Here is a 26,804-nt window from a genome sequence, read left to right as displayed (position 1 = left end):
TTGTACCTCCAATGTGCGAATTCAGTTTATGTGGGGTAGTTACTTCTTTGGATTGGCTACAGATTTCTCCACATAGCTCCATTTCACCTTTATTCCTCCATGCAGCTGGATGCTAACTGTTTAGGTGACGCTTTTGTTCAAGGGTTCAGCTTCTGTGGATGTAAACTCACCTCCATCAAGGCCACCGCACTAGCAGCTGAACCGAACGAGCCTGTTTACTTAACGTCCGCGAAAGATGCTGCTAGAAGCACACAAATGCGATTTCCTTGCTCCAAAAATAGCCGTGCAGATCGTAAACCGGTCACGATCCTCACCCCCTCTGATCTCAGGGGCACATTTGGTTTTTCAAAAGTACCAGTCCTGCCCTGACCACCTCCGAAGAGCTCAACCCAAATCCCTTGTTAAGGGAAGGGCAGTGTGCAGCTCTGCGGGTTAGGGTCAGAAGGTTGTCGGTTCAAATCCCAGACTTGGCAGAGTGATTTTGCCATTGGGCCCCTGTCTGACCCTGCTTTCTCCAAATATTTTTCTCAAAAAAGCGTCTGCTAAATAATGTAAATGTAAATGAAACAGGAAATTAAATGGAGCAGAAGAGGCTGGTGGTGGGTGTGCGGTGTCCTCTCTTTCCAAGCAGGAGTGTGGGGGCACTTCTCTCTATCTGTGCTGATTTAGTTTGCCTGTTGGGTTGTCTTTGGAAACTCTTCACATGCAAAGCAAACCCCCCCCACCCCCTCCGGGCAGGATTTAGTGTGTAGTGGAAACAGCCATGCGATAGATACCCAGGGAGAAATCCCACTTCCACATTATTCCAGACCACAGTGCTGGCCAGCGTGCACGCGTGCCGTCATGCATCCCAGGGAAAAACAGAGCAAAAAGCCACAGCGTTTGGGAAAGTCGGAGTAGGTGAGCGTGTAGGGATCGGCACCCGGGCCCCGCACGGTTTACACGTCGAGATTAGACTCTTGAAGGCCACGTAAACGCATTCCTCTCAGTGTAAACGCTCGGGCGTGCGCCGAGCCTGCACTGGCCACTGTCATCCCGACGAAGGCTAATTAAGCAGAAATCTGTTTGGAAAGTGTTGGCTAACCTGCAGATTGGGCCTGCACACACCTGGTGGTCAGATCCCCTCGCTAAAGCCCCATATCCTGCACCCATCAGGGGGCCTGGTGTCCCGGGATGCCTGTGGCCCCACCCTGCATGTGCCCCTGTTGGTGTTGGGCCCAGAGCCCTTTACACACAGAGGAAAAGCAAAGCATTTTGGCCTTTCAGGGGTACACCCTCCTCCCCCCTGCACCATGTGCACACCTTGTTTTGGTTTTGCAGAGGCTTTGCACAATGATAAACGTGAGCCCCGATAATCGCGGTGCTGGCCGGGACCTCGCCGATTGAGTCAGCTCAGCCTATCCGAGTGACCGCAGGTCTATTAGGCATTTTTGGGTAATGATGCCTCGAGTTGGTAATGGGACCAAGCGAACGTAATTGCAAACATGAGAAAATAGACTAGGCTGTTAAAAAACAAACACATGTTTGAATGGCGGCCAGCCCTCATTAGGGGGGAATTGATAACCGACGGCCACGTCGCACGGCTCTGTGAATGGAGCCCTGACAAACGGAGCACACGTCACGGCCTCCACCGGGCTTCCAAAAAGCGCGCCGCAAAGTCAGCCGATTGCGATTGTCTCTGGACTGAGACTCGAGGGTGACTGGGGGTGTGGGCGGCCGCCTTCCCTCTCAGCGTCTGCTGTCTGTTGTGGTAGCGTCAGGGGAGGGGCGGCATGGGTCCCAGCCATTTGACCGGTCCCACAGCCACGCCGCCATCTCTCTCCATGTGGGCTACCATGACGACGCCGAACCCAGTTCGACCGGCTCCCATGGGTCAGCTGGAGGTCTCTGTCCTTGAAGCCGCAACTAGGGGCTGTCTTCTCGATCACACTGCACTTTCATGTGTGCCTTTGAAAAGTTCAACATGGACAAGAAGTCATTCCAGTGGGGACTTGCATCATCGCGTGCGTCCAGAATCTGGGTCTTCTGGCTGAATTAGCATGCCTTGGGGAGATTCCTCGATTGTTTTCCTTCAAATTAAGTGCAAAAGTCCAATTTCCGATTACGACCGTACCATAGTCCCCATGCTTGAAAAGCTGCTCTGATAAAAACAGCGTTTATGGTTCATCCTAATGGTTTTTGAACCGAGGAGCGCCGTTGGACACAGATGTACTGACAAGCATACAAGAGCGGCGAATGTTGCGAATGCAAGCAGATTTTGCCGAGTTTCAACACAGGACAGGGAGTCTTTAAAAACCTACAAGGCTGTTTTTGGCACGGCCAGCCCCGGGCAAGAATTCCCCCTCAAATGACATTTTCAGAAGTGCTTCCTGCCACGGTGAGTGATGGATATTTAGATGGTGTGGCTGGCCGTCAGTGAACGCAAAGCTCTTTCCCCGATGCCGGAGTAACGTCGCGGCCATTACGGTATCCGAGCACGGCCGATGTTTTTCACCGGATGTATTTCACTGAGAAAATAAAATTTGACCGTGGTGCCTGTAAGAGACATTTGAGCATGCAGATATTGTCTAGCGCCAGGCTGTCTGCATGGGCTTTGAACACCAGGCGGGTGTCGTCCCGCTGGCACAACGCCCACATCCTCTCCTCACAACTTCCTTGCTAGCGACTCTCGTCCCACATGTAGGCCATACACACTTTTGTTAGCGCCTGTTTGACGTACCACAGACCTGGCCAGCATACCCCAGCAGCAGAATGCTGACAACACTCACCTCCATAGAGGTAGTGTGATTGTGTCCTGCTCAGCAGGTTAGGATGCTGTGCCTGTAATTGGAAGGTTGCTGGTTCGAATCCCAGGTTCAGCAAAGTGATTTTCCCTGAGCAAGGCCCTTAACACTGGGTTGCTCCAGGGACTGTCTGACCCTAGTTTCTCAAAAAATTTACGTCACTTTGGATAAAAGCATTTGCTATGTTAATTAAATGTAAATGCATTCTAATAGCATGTTGCTTTAGGCTGCTCTATCGATTAGTCAGTGATCCGCTGTATTAGTGTTGGTTTAATCTTATTTTTTATATTTCATTAATTTTCCTTTGGGGGGAAAAAACGTCTTTCAAGGTTTCATCCGATTTTGCCCGATTTGCAAAACTTTCCTGCTGAATTAACAAATACATTTTTCTGGCTGATTGATGTCTATAAGCACGATTGCGTGACTCTTCCAGTCCATGTGTAGACAGACTCCTGCTTCTTTCCACAGCAATGCTTTGGAGTCAAGCTGGTACGCGGTATTGGGGTGTTTACGGCCTTAAAAATAGCAGTAATTGGGAGCATGCTTTAATGAAATGCTTATACCGCAAAACATGCTTCAGACTTCCTTTGATTCTTGAAACTAAACTGAGAGAGAGATTTGACAGAGAGGCTGATTTTTATTTCGTCTTTCCTGTCCGTATTTCTGATTTATTTCTGTATTTTATGATTCTTCTTTTTATAAAAGTGACAGTTGTTGGTAAGTCAGGATGCAGCTATATTGCAAAATGATTTAAGAGAGGACAACAGATGTTGGCAAAGCCTGGGACAGCGAGATGGAGGGAGGTGTTAAGTCAAGAGGAATGGCAGCTGCTGCTCTCCGGGTCCCGTGTGGGCACCCTCCCGGCCCCGTGCCGCTTCTCGTAAAGAGGCCCTGGAAATCCCCGAAGCGGCTGAAGGTAATTGCTGCCCAGGCCCCTGCCAGCAAGCTACGCTAAAGGAGATCACCCCAAAAATACCTCCACTGGTGGCAGGGAGCCCATTCGGCCGCCTGCTCTGCCAGAGGTCTGAAAATTGCACAGGAACGGTCCAGCTCTGAGATGGAGAGACGCGTGCCAGCACCGCAGGTCTGGGTACAGGGGATACCGAGGCCTGAGGCTTTGCTCCATGAGCTGCTAAATCTGCATCCAATATTCTAGTTGGACTGTAAGTGTGCGTAATGTATTGCTACTTTTTCTAGAGAATAGGCCAGAAAATAGTAACCTATGACCACACACTGGCTCAGTTTTGGTATCTCCTCCATTGTTTAGAAGGGGATAAAACTCAAACATATGTGTCGAATTATTGCTTCCAAGTGATATAAGCCCTCAATAATTTCTTAATGGACAACAGTAGCATTCTTATCTTGTGCATCACTGTACATTTATAACCTTCTTATTCATAGAAACTGTCCTAGGAGACAGTGGGCTTCATGCTTACTGTCTGAACCACCTTCTGCCTTTTCAGGAACTAATGGAGATAACCAAGAATCTTATTTTATATGATGGCCATGCCGTCACTCACTTGAGGCTCATCTCTTGGACAAGGTTTTCAACAAAGCTTCTTGCCACTCACATTCTGACATTTAAAAAAATAATAATAAGTTTTGACCCTCATCTTCAGTCACGATCCTCAGTGAAACGTGGCCTAAGCGACCAAGCCCAGCGGGGGTGATTTGTCGTCATTTAACAGACGTATCTTTTCCCTGCCGGCCTCTGCGTTGTGGTCAGGCTGCAGTGGGAGGACAGGCTCGGCCCCCAGGCCCTTCCTGGAATTGAATCTCAGCACTGATAGTGGGTGGTAGATTAAGATCGAATGTCCCTGAGAGATGATGAGGTGACCAGACTAGGCACCACACGCTGACAAGTGGGCCATCCAGAAAACGTCTGGGTGTATCGCTGTGGGAAACCATACCCACCCTCTTAGATCCTCAGGCCACTTGGAGGTGGATGGGGAGTGAACCAGTGGAGGGGGGTGTTGGAACTCTTACCTGCTGGCTGGGGCAGTCACTGCAGCATCTGGAAAGCGGCAGAGATGAGGTTTGGAAGAGCACGTCTTGACTCATTAATTGCCCAGAATGGACGTCGGCTGTGACCACCGCAGATTTCTGTAAGTCTGGTGGCATTCTCCCCAGGAGTTCCTCCCATCCCCCAATTTTGTAAACCAATTTTGTGTCACATGATCCTGCGGTCAACAAGAGTGCAAAGTCCAAAGCTCTTATGGTATTTGCCATGCCACAAGAGCTTGAAGGAGGACAGTGCTCCAGCAGGTAACGTTGTAGTACTTTATGATCGTTCACTACACCTTCAGAGCCCCAACTCCGAGGATGAGTCCTGCCTAGCACTCATTCTCATTGTTGTTTGCTGTAGGGTTAGTGTAGCTCCTTTTTGATGACTCATGTGCCCTGTTCTCCATTCCTCCAGGATGGATTAGAACAGTGTCAGTTTCACCCACTTTAGGGGGATGTTCTCTGGAACATCATGGCTTTCCCTTCACACGCAGCTGAAAAACAGCTTTTGCGTAAGACTTTGACCAGACCAAAAAACCGTGAAAAACAAAGTTGTCCCCAGCAAAGTGAGGTCATCTTGACATAAACACTGATGTCATGTCCCTTACAGAGCGGAATCCCAGGAATGTTCCATGTTGAAAAGTCCGTGGGTGCATTTCCTACACACTGCAGTCTGAGGGATTCCTTGAGATTAATTTTTGCAAGAGTTGTTTCCTAAAATATTCTGGTTCCAGTCAAGGCTTTCCAAAAATAAAATACAAGATTTCAAAAGTCGCCGTTAATGTCACATGAGATCATTTTTCTGAAGTACCTCCCATAATTAAAATCATGTATTATTTCCAAAAAGGCAATACTTACTAGCAGACTTATGGCGTAATATCATTGAGTAATAGTCGGAGTAAATGATTTATTCATTGTTGCCCTGAGAAGAGGATGTTAACCAGAAATATGTGGAATGTGAGAGATTTATGCCACAGTTTTTATATCCTAGAACACACATGCAAGGGTGCTTATGGGACGTGTTTTAGTTTCAAGCTGGGAGGAATCAACACGGACAGCTGCTTCTGGATGGCTGAGGGAACACAGGCCCACAGCAGAACACCCAGACGTGTGAGCAGGCAGACTGGGGGCACCGCCGTGGAAATAAGTAGCGGCATCAATTCGGCACTGGCGTTAATAGCTCAGCGTCCTTCCTGTGTCCAGCCCACACCAGCTGACTGGCTCCCCAATGGTTCTATATGCCTGCTTGTGTACAGAAGTCTGATGGCTCCATAGAAGGTCAGAGATGGAGCACCTCTGGCAGCCTCCAAATGGAGTCTGGACCTCAATGTGGCCGAACTCAGGTGACTTTATGTGCTGGGTACAGCCAGCAGACAAAGCTGGTGGAGAGCATGTAGAGAGCCAAAGGGGACACGTTCCCCAAGTTAGACCTGCTGGGAACCCCAGGCCAGTCCTCGCTGTGCACCAAGCCATGGGAAGAACGGGTTGCCACCGTGGCTTTCTATAGCTACGATTCCATCTTGGATTCATACCCCTCTCCAGGCTTGAAATGAAAATGAAACGAAGCGATTAACTTGATGGAAAAACAGAGGGTGATTGACAGCAACTCATAACCTCAGTTCCCCGAGCTTTAAAGCCTCATTTTCACCATCTCCTATCCACAGGCTTTGAGGTGAATCGTGATGTCCTGACCTTGTAAAACGCATCTCTTCTTAATGGCTGCCTGAAGTCACCTGCAGGTAGTCAGCGGGGGGCTGGAGACTCTCCCCGGCCTGGAAACACCAGGCAGTCATCGTCAGGCCTAGACTAAACAGTCCAGGTTTGCGATAAAACAGCATCGCTCTGAGCAAATGAAGGCGGAGGTGTTTCTACCCTGCTTTGTGTCTTGCAGGGTAGAACACTGAATGTGTGATGGACGCAGAGCCCACAGCTGGGGGTCTGCTGCTTACCTTATAAACATGCCTATATAGGGTAGGGGGGCTGGCTCCAGCATTGCAACCCCAGTCACCAAGGAAACGCCTCCTTTGGGATTGTCGTCTCATCCTTTGCACCTCCAGAGACAGTGAGGCACACTTTGCTTTAATTAGCTAGCTCCTTGAAGGCATTTAGCAGGCACCTCTTCTTAGTTCAGGGGAAGACTACGGTGCAGCTCCTACTCAGAGTAAGACTACGGTGCAGCTCGTAACTGACTCTTCCCCTCCTACTCAGAGTAAGAGTACGCTGCGGCTTCTTTATTTACTCTTCTCCTCTGGTTCAGAGGAAGAGTACAGTGTGACTTACCGTACACTCATGTTGCATTTAGGAAAAGTGGGAGTTGTACTTCACTGTTGGCCTGAAAGTGCGAGATCTTAGCAGAGATGGGACACAGGCTATTGTCCAGCCACATGTCTGAATGTTGTCAGAAAGGTAGGCTGCTGTTTTTGCGTTGGATGGAGATTTCCTGAATGCCCCCCCCCCCAAGGCTATTCCAGAGCATTCTCCTTTGTTGATAAGCACGCTGCAGGGTCACTGTTGACTCAGGGATTCAGACTGACTCACATGGTGCCTCTGCATCATTTGTGGCTAAAATTAAACAGGGGCCAGATGTGCTGGCTCCAAACGTGCATTTGTAAACCCAGGAGATCCATGACACTTTGTGAGATGATTGTCCACATGTCGGTGGTCTGCCTGCTGGGCCCAGGGACTTGTGCACATGTCCACGTGTTAACCAGCTCGGAATACACTCAATACCATGCTGATGGGTCTGTCACATGTCACCTCCTCAGCCAGCAGCCAGACCCTACTCTCAGAAACACCGTCTCTGTCTGGAAGAAGCATTTCTTTCCATGAGATGGTAATGTCTGCAAAGATCAACAGCTTTGAAACATTTTCTGATTTCATCTGCATTCACATCAGCGCCATGTTTTTCTGTGAGGCCTAAACTTCAAAACAGCTTAACTTTGAATCATCTAGTTACTCAAAGCATCGGAAGGCTGTCCTGCCATGTCTGTGAGTGTGGTAAATCAGAGAAACAGCTGTCTGACAATGTACTTTATGGTCTTCTCTAACACTGCAATTAATAGTTCAATGTAGTGGAAGGGGGTGACATGCCACTGTTGGCATTTTGGGCAGTGTAGCAGCTGTGTGGCATATGGCAGCCTCGTGGCATCGCCTGTAAGTGGCATCTCTGTTGCAGCTACCACCAGGCCAATGCCTGAATTTTGGTCTTCTAATGACCATCTCTCACCAAAGTCCATTGGAGTGCCCCATACACCCCTCATACACCCCCACCTCTCCGAAAGAGTGTGCCCGGCATTGCCATTGGTTCCAGGCTGCTGCTGGATGTTTACTGCCTGATCAGAATTTGTGTTTCCTGTTTGTTTTTTCTGATGTTCAGCTTTTTCCGCTCTCCTCATCACTTTTGATTGAAAACAAATGAACTCATTTAACAGCTAGCTCAGCCCTTCATTTGACAAGGATGTGGCAATCCGGCCGGGCCCTTTGCTTGGCGGTAAAGCGGAGAGCCGGCCAGGCCCTTTGCTTGGCGGTAAAGCGGAGAGTCGGCCGGGCCCTTTGCTTGGCGGTAAAGCGGAGAGCCGGCCAGGCCCTTTGCTTGGCGGTAAAGCGGAGAGCCGGCCGGGCCCTTTGCTTGGCGGTAAAGCGGAGAGTCGGCCGGGCCCTTCGATTCGCGTTAAAGTGGAGAGCCGGCCGGGCCCTTGGCTTGGCGGTAAAGCGGAGAGCCGGCCGGGCCCTTGGCTTGGCAGTAAAGCAGAGACCCGGCCGGGCCCTTCGCTTAGCGTTAAAGCGGAGAGCCGGCCGGGCCCTTCGCTTAGCGTTAAAGCGGAGAGCCGGCCGGGCCCTTCGCTTAGCGTTAAAGCGGAGAGCCGGCCGGGCCCTTGGCTTGGCGGTAAAGCGGAGAGCCGGCCGGGCCCTTGGCTTGGCGGTAAAGCGGAGAGCCGGCCGGGCCCTTGGCTTGGCGGTAAAGCGGAGAGCCGGCCGGGCCCTTGGCTTGGCGTTAAAGCGGAAAGCCGGCCGGGCCCTTGGCTTGGCGGTAAAGCGGAGAGCCGGCCGGGCCCTTGGCTTGGCGGTAAAGCGGAGAGCCGGCCGGGCCCTTCGCTTGGCGGTGATATAGCGAGTTGGTGGTGATGTGGTGAGTCAGCTGAGCCCTTCATTTGGCGGTAACGCTGTGAGAACCTCGGTCACTTCCTGTCTCCCTGAATGCTGTATGTGGATGTGGGATCACAGGTCAGGAAACTGTAAAAAGCAGAGGTGGGGTGGAAATAACTGAGCCACCCCCCCATTTACTGCTGCTCCGACGTGCTGTGATGATGGTTTAACTAGCCACTGTAATTTGCACCTGCATTTGTATGAGGCCCCCTGTTGGCCACAAATAGTCACGAAACTTGGTGGGGAGGGAAACCCCCAAAGCAACTTTTTGGGCTGGACTGCATAAACAACAAACCTGGACACATCGCTGTTGTGGATGTTGATGAGATAAGCAGACATCTGCCTTTCAGGCTCAACAGCGACCAGTAATGCACAGGCCTTGTTTAAACCAGCTTTTGTGAGCCTGTGTGATCTGTATCCCAGATTGTTGCTGTTTGCGTCGGTAGTGGTACCCAGCTGGGCTTCCAGCAAGCATTATTATGTGTGCTGCAGACCTATGTGCGTGCTGTTTTCCAGGCCAGACAGACGGGGGAGGAACCGGTTCTCTAAACTCCCCATGAATCATCCCCTACCCCCTGCGCCTCCCCTCGTATGTTTCCCAGGACCCGAGCTGTCCATGGGCAGGAAGGAGGCCTTCGCGATCTTCAGGAGGGACCATGAGGACAGCGTGACCATCGAGGACAACAAAGCCCTGCTGAAGCAAAGGTAGTGCCAGAGGTCCATGAACTGTGGTTAAAGTGGGATTAGGATTGTGCAGGATGGCCAGTGCTGTAGGAGGTGCGGCTTTTATGATGCTCTACCGGGTACGTCCCTGTGCCCATACAGGTTTGCAGAAGCCAAGGCATTGGGGGAGCAGGTGAATGGAACCAGGAGCAGAGTCAGTGAGTACTGCCCACCCCCACTGCATGCACACCACTCTGCAGAGCCTAAAGTCGCCACTGGAGGGAGCTCCAGAGTACGATGCCCCCCCCCCCCCCCATCAAAAACATCTCATTTACCTTTTTCTAACTTAAATGTCTGCCATCTTGCACAGCAGAATGCTGACTAATGTAATACAGGGTGTTTTTCTTAAGGGTACAGCAGCAGATCACTTGCCTCCTTCGCTGGGAATTTCACCCGTATTGTCACTAATACAAGCTGCACATCTGCTGGCAGTAGGCTCACACTTTATCACACATGGCCTTGGTGACTCACATCTGCTGAGGCAGTTCCTCCCTGGCATATGGCTGACTTCTGTAAGGATCTGGGGGACGGTTGCGTTCCTATGGCTGGATACTCGCTGTGTGTGTGGTGTTGTAGCCCGGGGTAGGTATGTACCATTTGTACACCGTAAGCCATGTTTCAGACTGTACCGACACATTTCCGCTGTTCGGCATGAGGCCGTCTGCCTCTCGACGTCTCGTTTAGTGTGCTGAGCTACAGAGAGGCATAGATTTGCTTTCATCGCCGGCACCATTGTCATTGTGGCTTTTTCAGTTATCGAAACAAGCCCACCCTCAGGCGACTTTTATCGGCATCTCTATGCCCGCTCAGACCCCACCCTCCCATCCCATGCGACGTCATGCGGCGCTAATCACAGTTCCGTGTCGCTCAGCACATTCCACGTGCCTTCCAGAGCCTGGGAGTGGGTAGGGTCTTCGTTTTCCGGCCTGCGCCGTTTGGCTTCCCATCTCAGTTTTACTGGCCCCGAATCACAGAGTTTTACGGGCGTCCCGTCAGCACTCTGGAGCGCTCCCCATGCACCGTCCCCGGCAGGTAGGCTCCCCCTGCCAGACGGCCCCCGGCAGTAGGGTCACATGGGTGGGGGGGTGGAGGGGGGTGTAGGGGGTCAGGCGCAGCTCTCAGGAAATGGCAGGAGTGCCAAATCACAGACGGGGCTGCTCACAGACTTCACTCTTCCAGCTGTCTGAGGTTCTGCATGCACCCAACTGTCTAGGGGATGGTGCTCTTCGTTCAGGCCTCGTTCAGTCGTGGACCAAAACACAGTGAGTGTGAGGGGAGGCCATCTGCAGGAGGTCTGCAGAAAGACCACAAACTATGTCACAACAGCTCCTACGCACACACTTCATCTGTGTGTATGTGTGGGGGAGATACCATGCTGTGCTACTGTCCCTTCCTGCTGGCACTTCCTGTGTGTGTGTGTGTGTGTGTGGGTGGGTGTCTGTGTGTGTGTGTGTGTGTGTGTGTGTGTGTGGGTGGGTGTCTGTGTGTGTGTGTGGGGGAGATACCATGCTGTGCTACTGTCCCTTCCTGCTGTGTGTGTGTGTGTGTGTGTGTGTGTGTGTCTGTGTGTGTGTGTGGGAGATACCATGCTGTGCTACTGTCCCTTCCTGCTGGCACTTCCTGTGTGTGTGTGTGTGTCTGTGTGTGTGTGTCTGTGTGTGTGTGTGTGTGGGTGGGTGGGTGTCTGTGTGTGGGTGGGTGTCTGTGTGTCTGTGTGTGTGTGTGTGTGTGTGTGTATGTGTGTGTGTGTGTGTGTGTGTGTGTGTGTGTGTGTGTGGGTTTGCATAGATCACATCTGAGGACGAAATCGTCCCCAAAGTGTAGTAAAACCTCAAATTTACCTACTTTTACGTCTCTATTTGGATAACCTCAGTTTTATAAAAAATCTGTGAATGCAATCAAAAAAGTAAAAATGCCAAAAGTCTTGTATTTGGGTTGGTTACTTATGGTTAAGGTTAGGGATGGGTAGAGGTTAAGGGTGTCGGGATTGGGATTAGGGTTATTCCCATAGAAATGAATGGACGGTCCCCATTTAGATAGACCAACTTGTGTGTGTGTGTGTGTGTGTAGGAGAGAACTAGCCTTTTGACATCCTCATCTAAATCTATAGATATGTTTTTGATTTTTAATTTGTCCGGTAATTAACCAGCATCACTGAGAATCTGCTCTGTGTTCTGAATCTGCCCTCTCTCTCCTGTCTATTCACACACTGTCATTCCTCCTTAATGTGTTCTTCCGAGCCCCAGTTAATCCCTGCTGTTTGTAGTGTCGGTTGTTACCCGTCCTGTCACCTCGAGAAGTGACATCTCGGGTCGCTCTGCGCTTCCTCACAGCTCCCGCTTTTTCTCTGTGTGTCGTGATTTGATGTTTTATTCACCACAGCTGCAGTACTTTTCCATGCTGGATTGCAACACCCCATCCTGCCATTTTGTCCACCTCACCCCTTGTGCACGCCGCAATCTTCATAACCTGCAATTAGTGTTTCTGCCAGGAGACTAGTGAACCAGCCCTGATCATTAGTACCCAGCAGCGGGAAGCTGACACGTCCAAGGTCAGTCACGTTTCCAGGTCCTGAGCTGAACCCTCCATCTCGGACACAAGTAGAGGCTGTTCTACAGCGTTAGGGTGGAGATGCATTCCCTGACAACCCCCCTGCCCCGAGCGGGAGAGGAAAGGTGGAGGATGGGCTTAACTGCTCCCCCCAAGGTCACTCAGAGCTCGTCATCAGACCTCCAGGTGGAATTAAGGGCTCGTTAGCTGGCAGTGGCATGGAACATCTGGCACATGGTTTTCCAGCCTGTTTTGGGCCACAAAGCTGCGAGAAGCAGAGGCCGGGCCATGGCTCAACTTGGCAGAGGCTCGCCCTGCACGTACGGAAGGCCAGCCTTGGTGTTTCCCTCTGCGGATGCAGCTGCAGGCTGAGCACTTCATCATACCTAACAGCCCGTGGTCTCGTTACGCTGTTAGCTATTAGCCGTTAGCTTTTAGGCAATAGCTATTAGCCGTTAGCTTTCACCCATTAACTATTAGCCATTAACTTTTAGCTATTATTATTAGTTAGCATGTACTTCAGAGTTCATCATCAGACTTCCACGTAGAACAGTGTTCATTTTGCTGCCTTGTAGCAAGTGTCAGAGTGCTGGTGCGAGTCTCCCCCCTAAAACACATGTCACAGGGAGCAGAGCGTGTCACGTGGTGAGTGGCTGCGTGCGTGAGGTGCTGATTTCAGAGCTGTGCTGATAAGCCACGGGAGTCTCGCGTGTGACCGTGGGTGTCCCCGTGCATGTCCCCGTGCATGTCCCCATGCGTCCTTGTTCATGACATCAGCAGAATATCACATGGTACAGACATCCGGTGACCATGCTTGGGCACATCAATCTAGTGTGTAGAAGTTTAGGAAAAGGAGAGCAAAGCCAGCCAACCCCGGCGTTTCCTCCCAGAATCCCCAGTGCCTGTATTGTTCTTGGAGGCCTTGGCCATTTGGGATCCCGTCCGGTTGGACGGCTTGTGTTGTGCGCGGGATCCAGAAGCAGTAGGACAGGTATATTTGTCAGAGCGCCTGTGATGTATTAGGGATGCGGGGCTATCGGAGCAAGTAGACTGATCACATTTCCAGATGCACCCGGATTTACGGCTCAGTGTCCCACTCAACATCTGTTAACCTCTTCGCTGTCCTGCCGCAGCTGTGAGGAGCCACTCCTCAGCCATGGGGAACAGTTGCTGGGGAGGGGTCTCTGCCGAATGGTCAGACAGCACTTAATCTCGATGCTTTGCTCTGTGTCACAGTGTCGTTGTTCACCACCTGGAACCCTGCAAGGTCTCCCACCCTGAGCGAGCTCATAGCAGTTAGCGTCCAGCAGTAGCACTTCTGCTAATATGAACTAACTACTGAGACAAGCTCTCCTGAGCCTGTCATCTGTTCTGGCTGCTACTGCTCCCCACACCCTGATCCTAACCCTCAGAGGATTATTCCTGTGGTTCCTGCTGTCATTCATTCGTTCGGTGCACGCCGCCCGCCAGCTCGAGTTGAGAAGAGATTGTGTGAAGAGCTCGACGAGCGCGCCATCTGCACCGGGCTGCGTGGCCCCCGGCGTACACGGGCAACTGCAGGAGAGGTTGAGGTTTTGTTCCTTTACGCCGACATCATTCATCCAGTGGCAGAGGAAGTTCAGCCTCTTACTCGCCCTAAATACCAGTGAGATTATTACATCATAATAAAGGCTTCCGGCATGAAAACACTGTCAGTCTGCAGTTAGCCTGCTGTGGCTAGCACACAGAAGAAGGTCTGAGCTGTAGTGCAGGTAGACATACAGTCCTGGGTTATCTGTAAAATGATGGCCTAATAAAAATGGTGTGTGACTCAGCGGGCTTGGACCCTGTGCCTGTGACCGTAAGGTTGTCGGTTCAAATCCCGAGTTCTATAGTCTGATTTCACTGCTAGGCACATGAGCAAAGGCCATTAACCTGTCTCAAAATGAATGTGGCTTTTGATGAACACATCTGCTGAATTGGTTAAATTTATAGCCTTGGCTGAGGGAGCCTATTCATAAGGAAATTAGGATGTATCCTCACCCACATGGAGGTAGATTCAAAACCGGGGTGCTTTAGATCACTGGGCTGTCCTCGGAGAAGACCTCTTATCCACGTAAGCTAACATTCCCCCGTTAAGGAGCACCGTGTCGCTTGCTTTCGTCTGCCGAGTGCTACAGGAGCGGCTTCTGGAAGCGGCTTCAGAAGGAGAACGTGTACACTGGCTGGGTGCTGCCTTCTCAGCCATATGCATGACATTATTAATCCACTGCACCGGTGGATCTGGTTTTCATTAGAGCAAATTTTATACTCATTTTGTTTTTGAGAGGAAGACCAAAGAATGTCACAGGAGCCAGAGAGCCAGCCGGTGTAAAATTAGTTAGGCTGCCGCTGTTATTTTAGTCTCTTTGGATCAGAGTCATGCTGCATGCACGCTGGCACCGGCGCTTTGTTTGAATAAGGTTGCAGTCGTCAGCCTGACGTCTGTGTTCGGTTCCACGTTAAGCCTGAGGAACGTTTAGGATCTGTCTTTTTGGACGGATATCTTTCTGACTCCTGGCTGCTCTGCGACCGACTCCAAATGCTCAGACAAAAAAACTTGCTGAATTTGAGACGTGGCTTGGGGTCGACTCCCGGTTCCACATCATTTCTAAACAAACCCTAGAATGTAATGGTTCTTATTTAACCCGCGTGTTCAGTAACGTGAAAACCTTTTCCAGTTTTAGACAGAGTTGGTGAGAGCTCTGTGTGTGCACATGAACCTTAAGCTGCATCGGGACAGAGGAGAGTTGAGTCATTAACTGTTTTTAAAGAGCAATTTTGGTTCTTTTTGGTCAGATTTCAGTCATTGGTGCTCAATCTCATAACTCATAACTCTCAAACTCTCATAACTGGCTTGGTTATTTTATTTTTATAGAGAATTAAGAAACACACAGTCGCTCACTTTCACACACACAGAACAGAATAGTGATACTTTATTCATTCTTGTGGGGTCTTTTTGCCTCAGCCCTCTTGCTGTCTTACTCTCAGGTGAGAGTAAGCTTGGGGGTTACAATGCAGGGTTGACCAGTGTCCGGCCCCCTCCGGGAACATTTGGGGCTTAAGGACCTTGCTCATCGATCTGCTGGCCCTGGGATTTGAAGTGCTAACCTTCTGATCATGGGCACAGAATCCTAACCTGCTGACCCACAGCTCCCCCCCAATGGTGTGTGTATGTGAAGCGTGGACAGATCTGTACAAGCGCATGTGGGACTCTGTCTCACAAAACAGTGCAAGGAAGCTCTCCTGAAGGTTTACACAGCAAGCCAAGTAACTGCATCGGCAAGAAGCTGCACCAGACATGAGCAGACTTGAGGAAGGGAGACCGCATGGGTTTCCAAAAGAAGCTCAGCTGAGTAGCCATGTGAAGATCCCTCAAGCTGAAGCAGAAGAGGGCATCTGGAGAGGCCTGGACAGCTGCTGCACACATGTAGCAGATTCCATGTGGGAGGAAGCGGAAAAGATGGTTCATAGGAGATGAGCACTGTAAGCCATGGGAGATATATGTATATATATATATATATATAAACCTTGTATCAAGATTCTGTTGTCTATAGGGTGAGGTACAACTTCTAGAACTTTCTTGAATGTACTTCGGTTCTCCCTCCCCTCCATGGGGTATAAAAGGAGTTTATGTGGCATGGCATGGCAGAAGATATGGACAGTACCATCTACCAAAATGTGACTACTGCTCAACCACTGCTGTACAAATGCAGCGTTGCAGAGGGGAAGTCTTTCGTAGAGAAATTTCTACGGATGTGGCAAATTGCATCTCACTGGGACTGTGTTTGATAGTCTGATGGAGCAGAGATTCAGTGGACAGCATGGTGTTTGCTGCAGTGAAGGTAAGCTGAGGTGGATCTCACTGTGGTTTGGAGCTGTATGTCTCCTTGTGCTGGTATCCTTATTGTGGGAATTGTGGGAATGATGAAGTCATGGTTTGGTCCAAAAATATTATACCTCCTCAAATGCGCAAATGGATATCCCAGAATGACATTGATCTGAAGCATGCACCAAAATATACAAAGCAATGGTTGAGTGAATATGAAGTCAACAGTCTCTGCAACCATCAGACCATAATCCAATCCAACTTTTGAGGTTTGAACTCAAGGAAACAGTTCACAGCCGAAAGGCGTAAAATCTGGAGAAGTTCTGAATGGAGGAACAGACTGAAATCCATTAGGGAAAGTGCTGACCCTGAGCAGAACAGACAGTATGGCGGTGAGGGTCGTAGGCCCAGCTTGACGGCCATCTGGCATACCAGGCTTTTCGCTAGTGGGCCGATGAGTATTGGACCCCCCTGGTCGACAGAATTTATTATGGGGTCCCCCACCGGTCACTCAGCTTTTCTTCCTGCCTCTAATCCCCCATCCAAAAAAATATATATTGGATTTCCCATGATGCCTCACTGTAACCATGGCAGCATGGGGCCTCTTTGCCCTCTTGAGGCAGGAATAGGTGTGTCAGTGGCTCAGCGTCTGTACGCCATCCTGTTGCATTCACTTCATCCGCTCTGTTCTCCTGAGGCTATCCTAGCCTGTCCGTGGCCCACCTTCTCATGAAGGTGAGGTGCAGCCATCCACTCCTGCAGTCCCCTCATTCCTGTAGCCAAGAAATGGGAGACAAATGTGATTTGCACAGTAAGTCCTGTGAAAAGCCGCCTCTGTCACTCGCTGTCTGTATGTCACACCGCTGTCCTGGGGGACATTATTTCATGCCGCTGTATACCTGTATATGGACAGTATGACAATAAGGCCCGTTTGGATTTCATCATGAAGGTGTGCTCTGAAACGGTATAAAAATTATAGAAATACATATGGCCTTACAGTAATGAAGAATATGTTCTCTCTCCTCTTCCTCCTTCACTTCTCCTTGCTGTCCTCCTCCTCACTCCCCACCCTCACCTTCTTTCAGACGAGCTGAAGCAGCTGTTGGAGCAGAGGAGGATGCAGAGGGCAGCCCAGGGTGAGTAGCCCGTGCTCAGATCCTCACACCGACCGCAGAGGTCACGCTGCCCTCACTGCCACCGCTGCAGGTTCACTTTGATCACAGTGAAGCCATTCCACCGCAGTGGCATTTGTGCTTAGTCAAGTAATCTGCCATCTTTTGGGAAAATAATGGCACAGATTTCACAAAAGGAGTCTTTGAACTTGCAGAACTGTGCCCCCTCCCTTCCCAGACAGGTACAGTGAAAACAGACCCCTGCTCTGGACATGCTATGCGATCCCTCTCTCCTGCTGAGAGCTGAGGCTCCCTATTTCCTTCTCTGTGGAGCTCATGTCTCCGTCTGCTGGAGCATCACTGAGAGCGGCATGTGTGACTTACAGCCTGAAGTGCTACCAGACCATAAAACGACTCGGTGGCCTGTCCATAGCTGCGTGACTGACGGGAGCAGCCTGGCAGGGCTTTGGGTTACCGGCATCTTTCCAGAGGCCATTAAATGGCGTGTGACCCAGAACCCAGTAGAGGAGCACGCATGCTGGACGGCAGCTCCGAGGCTGGTTTTGGAGGAAGGAGAAACTTTTATGATAAGAAGATGATGACCACGCCGTCTTGGTGGTGGGGAATGCATCATAGGGACTTAGGTCCTCTGTGGGGGGGAGGGGGGTTTCACCAAACCCTTCGACATAGTGCTGTCTTCCAAATGGTGATAAAGTGTGAGGGCGCGTGTGCCATTTCTGGAAGTGGGAGACGCTCCTGGCCTGTCTTGGATGTGCAGGGCGTCATGCCAGGACACCCTTGCGGTTTGGCGGCTTGCCAGCGCCCCCCCAGGCCCGCAGGACACCCAGAGCTTGCGCTGGTGTCAGCTTCAGTGCGGGAAGCTGCCAGCTATAATGATATTTTTGTGGAGAAAGCAAGACGCGTGGCAGGAACCCTTGAGCTGTCCTAACGAGAGAGGGAGCGGCCTGGGTTTTCACTAGGCCTGTAAACTCCTTAATGCGACTTCTCAGGAGAACAGCCACCCAAGATGGTGGGGGGGTGGGGGGGGGGAGTCTGCAGACATGTACACTGCGTAAACTCTGAACTGTGCTGTGTGCATGTGTCACTCAAGAGCTCTGCTGCAGTGGTGCCAATGCTAGCGTAGCGTTTGTCGCATGGAAAGTCAGGGACTGGTCTCCCATCCAGATGTGACACAGAAGATCCCACAGGGAATGTTTATTCACTGCCTGGGATTGCCAGTGATATGGTATTAATGCTTATGAGCCGCCCCCCTTTATTTATCCAGGATGTGTGGAGCAGAGAATGGGGTGTCTCTTTGACACCCCGAGGCTGGGACACTGGAATTCCGATTTTATTTGTGCCAGATCGGTGGGCGTCGCTGACGTGGCGTGGCCGCAGCTGGCAGTGTGCCACGCGACTCCGAGAGGTGGATTCCATGTCAATACCGTCAGCTGCAGTGACATAGTGAGAGCATACAAATTGTACACGAAACAACAAGTTGAACAAGAAAACCACACATTAGTGATATTGCAAGTGTTTTTATATATTTTCAAAAGTACATTTTTGACATTTTTTTGTATTGGTTGGTTTTCAGTGCAACTCTACCACTATGTTTCATGACTTTCCCTGATTTGCCGTGAGTCACATGATCAAATGCTTCTGAAGATACCATTATTGTACCAATGGAAGGAACATTTACCCTTGAGTGGTGAGGCGGGTGGATGTGATTGAGTTTGACCCTAGAGGGGGGGCACTGGTATGCATCATACTGCATTTGTGCCCCCTAGTGGTGATGGGAGGCCATGAAGCACCAGAGGAACCAGACCCCATTGAGGAGAAGCTCTGCAGACAAATTGAGGAAGAAAAGAAAAGGTAGAGTGCGTGTGTTTGTTGGTACATGTGAGTGGGGAGAGGGGGGGTCTTGCTCCGAGGGCCCATACACTACATTGGATGGCTCTCATCCTCGCTGCCTATTTGATTGGATGGCTCTCTTTCTTACTGCCTACTTGATTGGATGGCTCTCTTTCTTACTGCCTACTTGATTGGATGACTCTCCTCCTCACTGCCTACTTGATTGGATGGCTATCCTCCTCACTGCCTATTTGATTGGATGGCTCTCCTCCTCACTGCCTATTTGATTGGATGGCTCTCCTCCTCACTGCCTACTTAATTGGATGGCTCTCCTCCTCACTGCCTACTTAATTGGATGGCTCTCCTCCTCACTGCCTACTTGATTGGATGGCTTTCCTCCTCACTGCCTACTTAATTGGATGGCTCTCCCCCTCTTTCTGTTTCTCAGTTACAAGACAACCTTTAGCCGCCTGAAAGGGCTGAAGACTGAGATCGAGCACCTGCAGCTGCTGCTGGAGAGGGCGAAGGTCAAGCTGCAGAGGGACTTCAGCCAGTGGTGGGCCCGAGAAGAGGCCTGCTTACAGGTACTATTGCTGTCCAGAAGTCAGCCATGCCTCACCTCCCTCTTCTCCACTGGGTCACGCTGAAGCCCACCTCACTCTGCATGGTACATCTGAGGAGGAGCCTTTACTGGTGGATGGAATGATCTCTGAGATATACCTGAGATATTGCCCTCTAACCCTCTATGTGCAACAAGCCCAGGAATGGGATGGGAGGCAGTTACTTTGTGTGTGTGTGTGTGTGTGTGTGAGTTTGTTTATCTATCCTTATGGGGACATAATGTCCCCATAACGTGATAAATATCCATTTTTTTCCCTTATGGGGACCGGTTTCCTGGTCCCCATAAGGGAAAACTCTATTTTAGTTAGCGTTAGCATTTTTCCCATTGAAATGAATGAGCAGTCCCCATAAGGATATGTTTACCCTACATGTGTGTGTGTGTGTGTGTGTATGTGTGTAGGAGATCTAGCACTATGGCCTTCATTGAGCTGCTCTATAGTGACCTGTTGACTCGCTTGGGCCCTCACTGTCCTCCATCGCCAGGTTCTCCGTTAAGTCCCCAGTACCTGGCTTGGGATTCAGATGTAGGAGTTCATCTGATGGCACTAAACAGGCTCTGCCTCCGTGACACGGCATCACCTGACCCCTACGGGAAGGTTCTCTGTGCTTTGGGAGCTGTGGAATGAAAGCGAGGCAGGCGTCCAAAACGGTGCAATATCCTTTTTAAGATTGTTTTTAGGGCTCAGCAAAGGAGCCTTGCTGGATTAATAAAGTCGACCGATGGAGGAAACAGATTTTGCAGTGGGTCATCAAAGGCTAATGTTGCACCGGGGGGCACTAACGCCAGTGCAGGCCTGGGATTACCCCAGTCGTGGCGGCTCTGAAGTCTGCCGCGTCTAGTTGCGGCTTGGGCCCCAAGCTGCTCTCTGGTGCACTGCCGTGGGCTTTCTTCCTCAATCGATTCTGTCCTTGATCTGGGGGCCTCCTTCCACCTGAATCACTCCAGTCAGATTTCAGCTGGTGAGGAATGTTATCCTTGGAAGGGAAAGCCGCGGACAAGGGCCGCCAAATCATGAAACTTACCGGAAGCTTTGCTCCAGCCAAGAATATGTTGCAGCTGGTTGTTATTGTGATATGTTGGGGGGGGGGGGTGGTTAATGTGAGTCAAACTACATCACATGACATGGTTAAAGATGGTGGCAGTCAGGTTTTTTGCCAGATTTTGCCAGCTAAGTCCCCTACACCCTTGCTGGGACAACGTCAGCGGTGCAGAGATGCGCTACCACGTGTTGCAAGGCACAGCCCGGCCCGACGCGATCTGCTCAGCTGCCGCCCAGATATCCCAGGTTACACAACAGTGTCTGACCCGTGATCCAGCTGCCAAAAGGCCCGGCATGAGTTTCTCAGTCGGAAATATTTACATCACTGGCAACCTGCATCAGATTGGGAAACCACATGGAGAGAGTGATTCTTCAATTTAAATTAAGAGCTTTTATTACATTTTATTTTTGGTTAAGGGGAACTTGTTGTGCAAGGTGCCGGTGAACCAGATGGCTGACATTAAGTGTGTGGAGACTGTGTGTATCCCAGTTGATGCTGAATGCTATTTACATGCCGCTTAAGGCCCAACACCTTGTCAGGCCATGTTAGGCGCAGGCTTTAGGGTGCTCACATACAGTATTAGTTTTCAAACGTGAACATTATTTGCCATTTGTTGAAGTATGAGAACAGGTACATTGGAAAGCAATTTCCACTATTTCGCATTTCCCTTCTTGCTCTCCGTTTGAAAGACGTGAGTGTGAAGCCTGCAGTCTGAGCACAAGGTCAGCTATTTATCCAGCATCCCTGGAGCATTAACAGGGGACTAAGGGCCTTAACCAAGGGCCCAATGCAGGTGACTATTCTGCCAAGCATGGGACTCGATCAGAGGCACAGAGGCCAAGCTCACTGAGCCACACGGCACCCCTGTTCTGAATAGCCAGTGGGTTTTTGTGATTGTTCAGAGGTGTTCAGAGGTGGACACTCAGTCAGCCCGTGGGTATGTAAGTACTGAGCCCACATCTTCATAAACTCAGACTGTCCTTCATACAGACAGACAGGTCTCTGCCTTAGAGTGCAGCCTGATGCTGAAGTCCTCGGGGATGGCTGTGGGCCAAGGAGCAGGGGCCCAGGATCCCCACGGAAGCCCTGGAGTTAGGATACCCCTGCTGGACTGACTCTCATCTCCTTCTGGGGTCATGCTGCAGTTTTCGTAAATGCATTATACTGAAATCATTATATGTTATCTTTTTTCTAGTGATTGAGGGGCAAATGAGGACATTGTAAAGTGCAGATATTAACTGTGCTACACTCCCCAGGAGCCAGAGCCAGAGTCAGAGGACACCGCTGCAGGCCAGAGTTTAGGGCAGCATGACCAGTGGGGGGCACCGTCCTCCACTGCGCTCCCCCCAGCAAGGTGAGTGCCCTCTGGTGGTTTCAGGAAGGCACGACAGCATGTTTTTTGGTGTTCCTGTCCATTTGCGTGGCCCACGTTCGGCTAGAAAAGCTGCTAGCGCTGCGGTTTTCCTGATCCGTGAGCCGCTTCCAAACGACATTCGGCCAAAGACGACTGGCTCTTGTCAGCCTCCAGGAAACTCACGTCCTCCATCCAGATCGAACTTGGGCTCCACTCTCCGCATGCAGCTTTGACTCGACGTGTTACCTGGGGGAGCAGGGAGAGGATGGGCTGCATTAAGCAGAAGGCAGAGGCAGGAGCCGGGAGCTGCTGCAGGTCCTGGAGGTCCACTGGCCCGGCTGGGACCGCTGTGGCTGTGCTATAAGGTGTTCCCACACTGAGAGGCTTACAGGGTGAATCAAAGATGGCAGGAGACTCTTCTGCTAAAGACAGTGTCAGCATAATAATGTAGTTTTGAATGGGTCACCATAACTTGGCTGGAAGTACAACTGCTGTGTTAAATGGAAGCCAGCGTAACGCTGACAGTCTACATTATTCTTACTCCTCACTGCCTCAGTGGCGTCTTGCTGCCCCCCCCCCCCCCCCCCCCCACCCCCGCACACCTGCTGTTATGGTGACAGGGCTGAAGTCTGCTTTGGTTCATAGCCCTAAACACATGACCTGAAAAGACCCCCTCTCCCCCGTTTCCATCACCTCCTCCCCTCCCCATATCCTTTCCTCATCTGTAATCTCGGTGCTTTGTTGCCCTTCAGTGGCCAGAATGTGGTACTGTTCCTAGTGGGAAAGGGGTTCATTACCAGTTGTAAATTATGTATTAAATAAATGCTAATAATAATAAAAAAAAACTTTAATCTTAAGGTGCCATTGAAGTAAATCTTATTAAAATGTTCAGTCTTCCGGTCAAACACCCTTGACTTTTTCTCTAACCATTGCTAACTGGCAGCAGCCGTCGAAAGCCGTCACGTTCCGTGTTCAGCTGAAGTTAACATCAGTACTGTCCTGTGTTGTGGTTCTCTGTGTCTGAACAAAGTAGCGTGTCATCATGGCCAGACCATGACAGCAGCGCCCTCTCAGCTCCCCACTGCGCCCCCTGCTGGCTAAATCAGGCTGGGACTAAAGGAGACCTTGCCCAGTTGGTTACACATGGCATTCGAAAACAGTATGTACACATGCCCCTCCCACTACTGCCACTGTTTCATAGAATGAAGATGTGTTTACCACAGCTGAGCTATCTCGCCATGTTAACCAAGTAGCTGCAATTCTAAAGAAACAGTCGACACACAGGAACAGCTTGAGTGGACGGGCCACGGAGGTTCTGAGAGGAGGTTCTGAGAGGAGGTTCTGGACAGCCACACCAGCTGTTTCCCATGTGACTGATCTATTTTTCTGTGATGTCAAAAGTTTAAATCTTCTAATTTGTCATCCACTGGGTAACCCAGGAGCGTCACCCCAACTCGATCTGCGGCCACCAGCCACGCACTGGGCAGCCGAGACCCCACACCACTGTCCCAGCTGAGGTAAGGGGGCCACCTGCATGGAATTGTGGGTAAAAACAAAGGCATGCTGTGAATTACACACTGCGCTGTGATTCCCTTGCACTGCATGACAGAGATGATTGCATCGCAGTGTTTTGGCTGTAGACCTTTGCCAGCTCAACATTCATTATCACCTTCTGACTTTTATTCTCACCGCTTCAGTCAGGTTGGAATCTGCTAAAATTTCAAAGGGAATTCTAGGTGAACTATTTTTAAAATGTTATTTCTGCATATGAAGACAAACACTGAGAGGTAGTTGAGCATTTTATAGTGCTTTAGGCATAGCAGAGCATCCACCATGAACATACAGGCTGTGGAATGATTCTGAAATGTTAAAGCCCTTGTGAGATGCCAACAAGGCTGCTGAAAAGTAAAGCTAATTTCAGGAAGAATGTTCTCAAGATGAGCCCTGCATAAGTGGCAATGGGATTCCATTTTAAGAGTATTAAAAAAATGGCCTTTGTTATGGCTGTGTTACTGTTATCTGGAAGCAGGGTGTGTCTCTCCTCCATTTCACTTCCAGCTAGACTGAGTTCCTCTGTGAGTGAGTATGTAATTCAGTGCCTATCAGTGAGTGTGTAGCTTTGAATGTGTCAGTGAGTGTTATTCTGTGCCTGTCAGTGAGAGTGTTATTCTGCGCCTGTCAGTGAGAGTGTTATTCTGTGCCTGTCAGTGAGAGTGTTATTCTGTTCCTGTCAGTGAGAGTGTTATTCTGCGCCTGTCAGTGAGAGTGTTATTCTGTGCCTGTCAGTGAGTGTTATTCTGTGCCTGTCAGGGAGTGTTATTCTGTGCCTGTCAGGGAGTGCTATTCTGCGCCTGTCAGTGAGAGCGTTATTCTGTGCCTGCCAGGGAGTGCTATTCTGTGCCTGTCAGTGAGAGTGTTATTCTGTGCTTGTCAGTGAGTGGTATTCTGCGCCTGTCAGTGAGAGTGTTATTCTGTGCCTGCCAGGGAGTGCTATTCTGTGCCTGTCAGTGAGAGTGTTATTCTGTGCCTGTCAGTGAGAGTGTTATTCTGCGCCTGTCAGTGAGAGTGTTATTCTGCGCCTGTCAGTGAGAGTGTTATTCTGCACCTGTCAGTGAGTGCTATTCTGTGCCTGTCAGTGAGAGTGTTATTCCTTGCCTGTCAGTGAGTGTATAGCTTTGAATGTGTCAGTGAGTGTTATTCTGCGCCTGTCAGTGAGAGTGTTATTCTGCGCCTGTCAGTGAGAGTGTTATTCTGCGCCTGTCAGTGAGTATTATTCTGCGCCTGTCAGTGAGAGTTTTATTCCATGCCTATCAGTGAGTGTATAGCTTTGAATGTGTCAGTGAGTGTTATTCTGCGCCTGTCAGTGAGAGTGTTATTCTGTGCCTGTCAGTGAGAGTGTTATTCCTTGCCTGTCAGTGAGAGTGTTATTCTGTTCCTGTCAGTGAGAGTGTTATTCTGCGCCTGTCAGTGAGAGCGTTATTCTGTGCCTGCCAGGGAGTGCTATTCTGTGCCTGTCAGTGAGAGTGTTATTCTGTGCTTGTCAGTGAGTGGTATTCTGCGCCTGTCAGTGAGAGTGTTATTCTGTGCCTGCCAGGGAGTGCTATTCTGTGCCTGTCAGTGAGAGTGTTATTCTGTGCCTGTCAGTGAGAGTGTTATTCTGCGCCTGTCAGTGAGAGTGTTATTCTGCGCCTGTCAGTGAGAGTGTTATTCTGCACCTGTCAGTGAGTGCTATTCTGTGCCTGTCAGTGAGAGTGTTATTCCTTGCCTGTCAGTGAGTGTATAGCTTTGAATGTGTCAGTGAGTGTTATTCTGCGCCTGTCAGTGAGAGTGTTATTCTGCGCCTGTCAGTGAGAGTGTTATTCTGCGCCTGTCAGTGAGAGTGTTATTCTGCGCCTGTCAGTGAGAGTTTTATTCCATGCCTATCAGTGAGTGTATAGCTTTGAATGTGTCAGTGAGTGTTATTCTGCGCCTGTCAGTGAGAGTGTTATTCTGTGCCTGTCAGTGAGAGTGTTATTCCTTGCCTGTCAGTGAGAGTGTTATTCCTTGCCTGTCAGTGAGAGTGTTGTTCCGTGCCTATCAGTGAGTGTATAGCTTTGAATGTGTCAGTGAGTGTTATTCTGCGCCTGTCAGTGAGAGTGTTATTCTGCGCCTGTCAGTGAGTGCTATTTTGCGCCTGTCAGTGAGAGTGTTATTCTGCACCTGTCAGTGAGTGCTATTCTGCGCCTGTCAGTGAGTGGTATTCTGTGCCTGTCAGTGAGTGCGTTATTCTGCGCCTGTCAGTGAGTGCGTTATTCTGCGCCTGTCAGTGAGTGCGTTATTCTGCGCCTGTCAGTGAGTGTTATTCTGTGCCTGTCAGTGAGTGTTATTCTGTGCCTGTCAGTGAGTATTATTCTGCGCCTGTCAGTGAGAGTGTTATTCTGTGCCCGTCAGTGAGAGTGTTATTCTATGCCCGTCAGTGAGAGTGTTATTCTAACCTTATCCTACTGGGCTGGTGTCCCTCAGAGTCCTGGGTCCCCCCAGTGACCTGTCCTTCATTCCTTTGACTGGGGACCAGAAGACTGATGATGACATCATGGCCTTTGTCAGAGCCAGACAGAACCTGCTGAGCCGAACCGGTAAGATCTAGTTTTACACACACACACACACACACACACACACACACACACACACACCTTTTTCACATCACAACCTTGTGAAGTGTGTGCTCTTTAGTTCTCCTCTTATGGTGACTCTGAACCTTAATGTGATTGTTCAGCATGATAATAAGTAAAATACCTTCCTCATTTATTATCATGCAAGGCTTATGTTTGCTTTTTCAAACCAGAACAACCTGTCTAGAAATGGGTGAAGATCATAAAAATTGATTTCAGAGTATCAATTTCAGAGTAAAAAAAACACTGTATTTCACTCCGTATTTCCCAATCTGGTCCACAGGGACCGACAGACAGTCCACGTTTTTGTTCCCTCCCAGCTCCCTGTCTGTGTTTGTGTGTAAACAGCATTTACTACACTTCTCCTGCAAGATCTAATATAAGATCTGGACTCTCTAAAGACTAGTCCAGTTGTCTGTCAGTGTTCCCCCACCAGAGTATCTCATTCCATTAAAAAATTATGAAAACTGGTCATGCTGGTGGAGTAACATGACAAGAGTGTGTAATGACTGAGGACCCTTGCGACACCAGGACAAGACCCCAGGTCACGTGACTTTGCCTGTAAAACATTTCAGCTGCATATGAGAAGGGGGGCGGGGGAACTCTTATGATGACCCAGCA

General features: G+C 50.0%; 1 protein-coding gene across 8 annotated transcripts in view; it reads left to right on the top strand.

The window, feature by feature from the left end:
* kif6 (kinesin family member 6) overlaps positions 1 to 26,804 on the top strand; it is a 60,997-nt gene that overhangs the window by 31,738 nt on the left and 2,455 nt on the right. For 6 of the 8 annotated variants that reach the window (XM_023793636.2, XM_023793582.2, XM_023793564.2 and 3 more), the window contains 8 exons: positions 9,536 to 9,638; positions 9,759 to 9,814; positions 17,139 to 17,189; positions 18,953 to 19,037; positions 19,465 to 19,600; positions 21,935 to 22,032; positions 23,472 to 23,549; positions 26,035 to 26,147. In XM_023793636.2, coding sequence (XP_023649404.1) covers positions 9,536 to 9,638; positions 9,759 to 9,814; positions 17,139 to 17,189; positions 18,953 to 19,037; positions 19,465 to 19,600; positions 21,935 to 22,032; positions 23,472 to 23,549; positions 26,035 to 26,147 — 720 coding nt within the window. The other 2 variants (XR_011982623.1, XM_023793600.2) reach the window with 2 other exon arrangements.

Source organism: Paramormyrops kingsleyae, chromosome 14, assembly GCF_048594095.1.
Source record: "Paramormyrops kingsleyae isolate MSU_618 chromosome 14, PKINGS_0.4, whole genome shotgun sequence".
Classification (NCBI taxonomy): Eukaryota; Metazoa; Chordata; class Actinopteri; order Osteoglossiformes; family Mormyridae; genus Paramormyrops; species Paramormyrops kingsleyae.
This window is presented reverse-complemented; position numbering and strand designations above follow the sequence as displayed.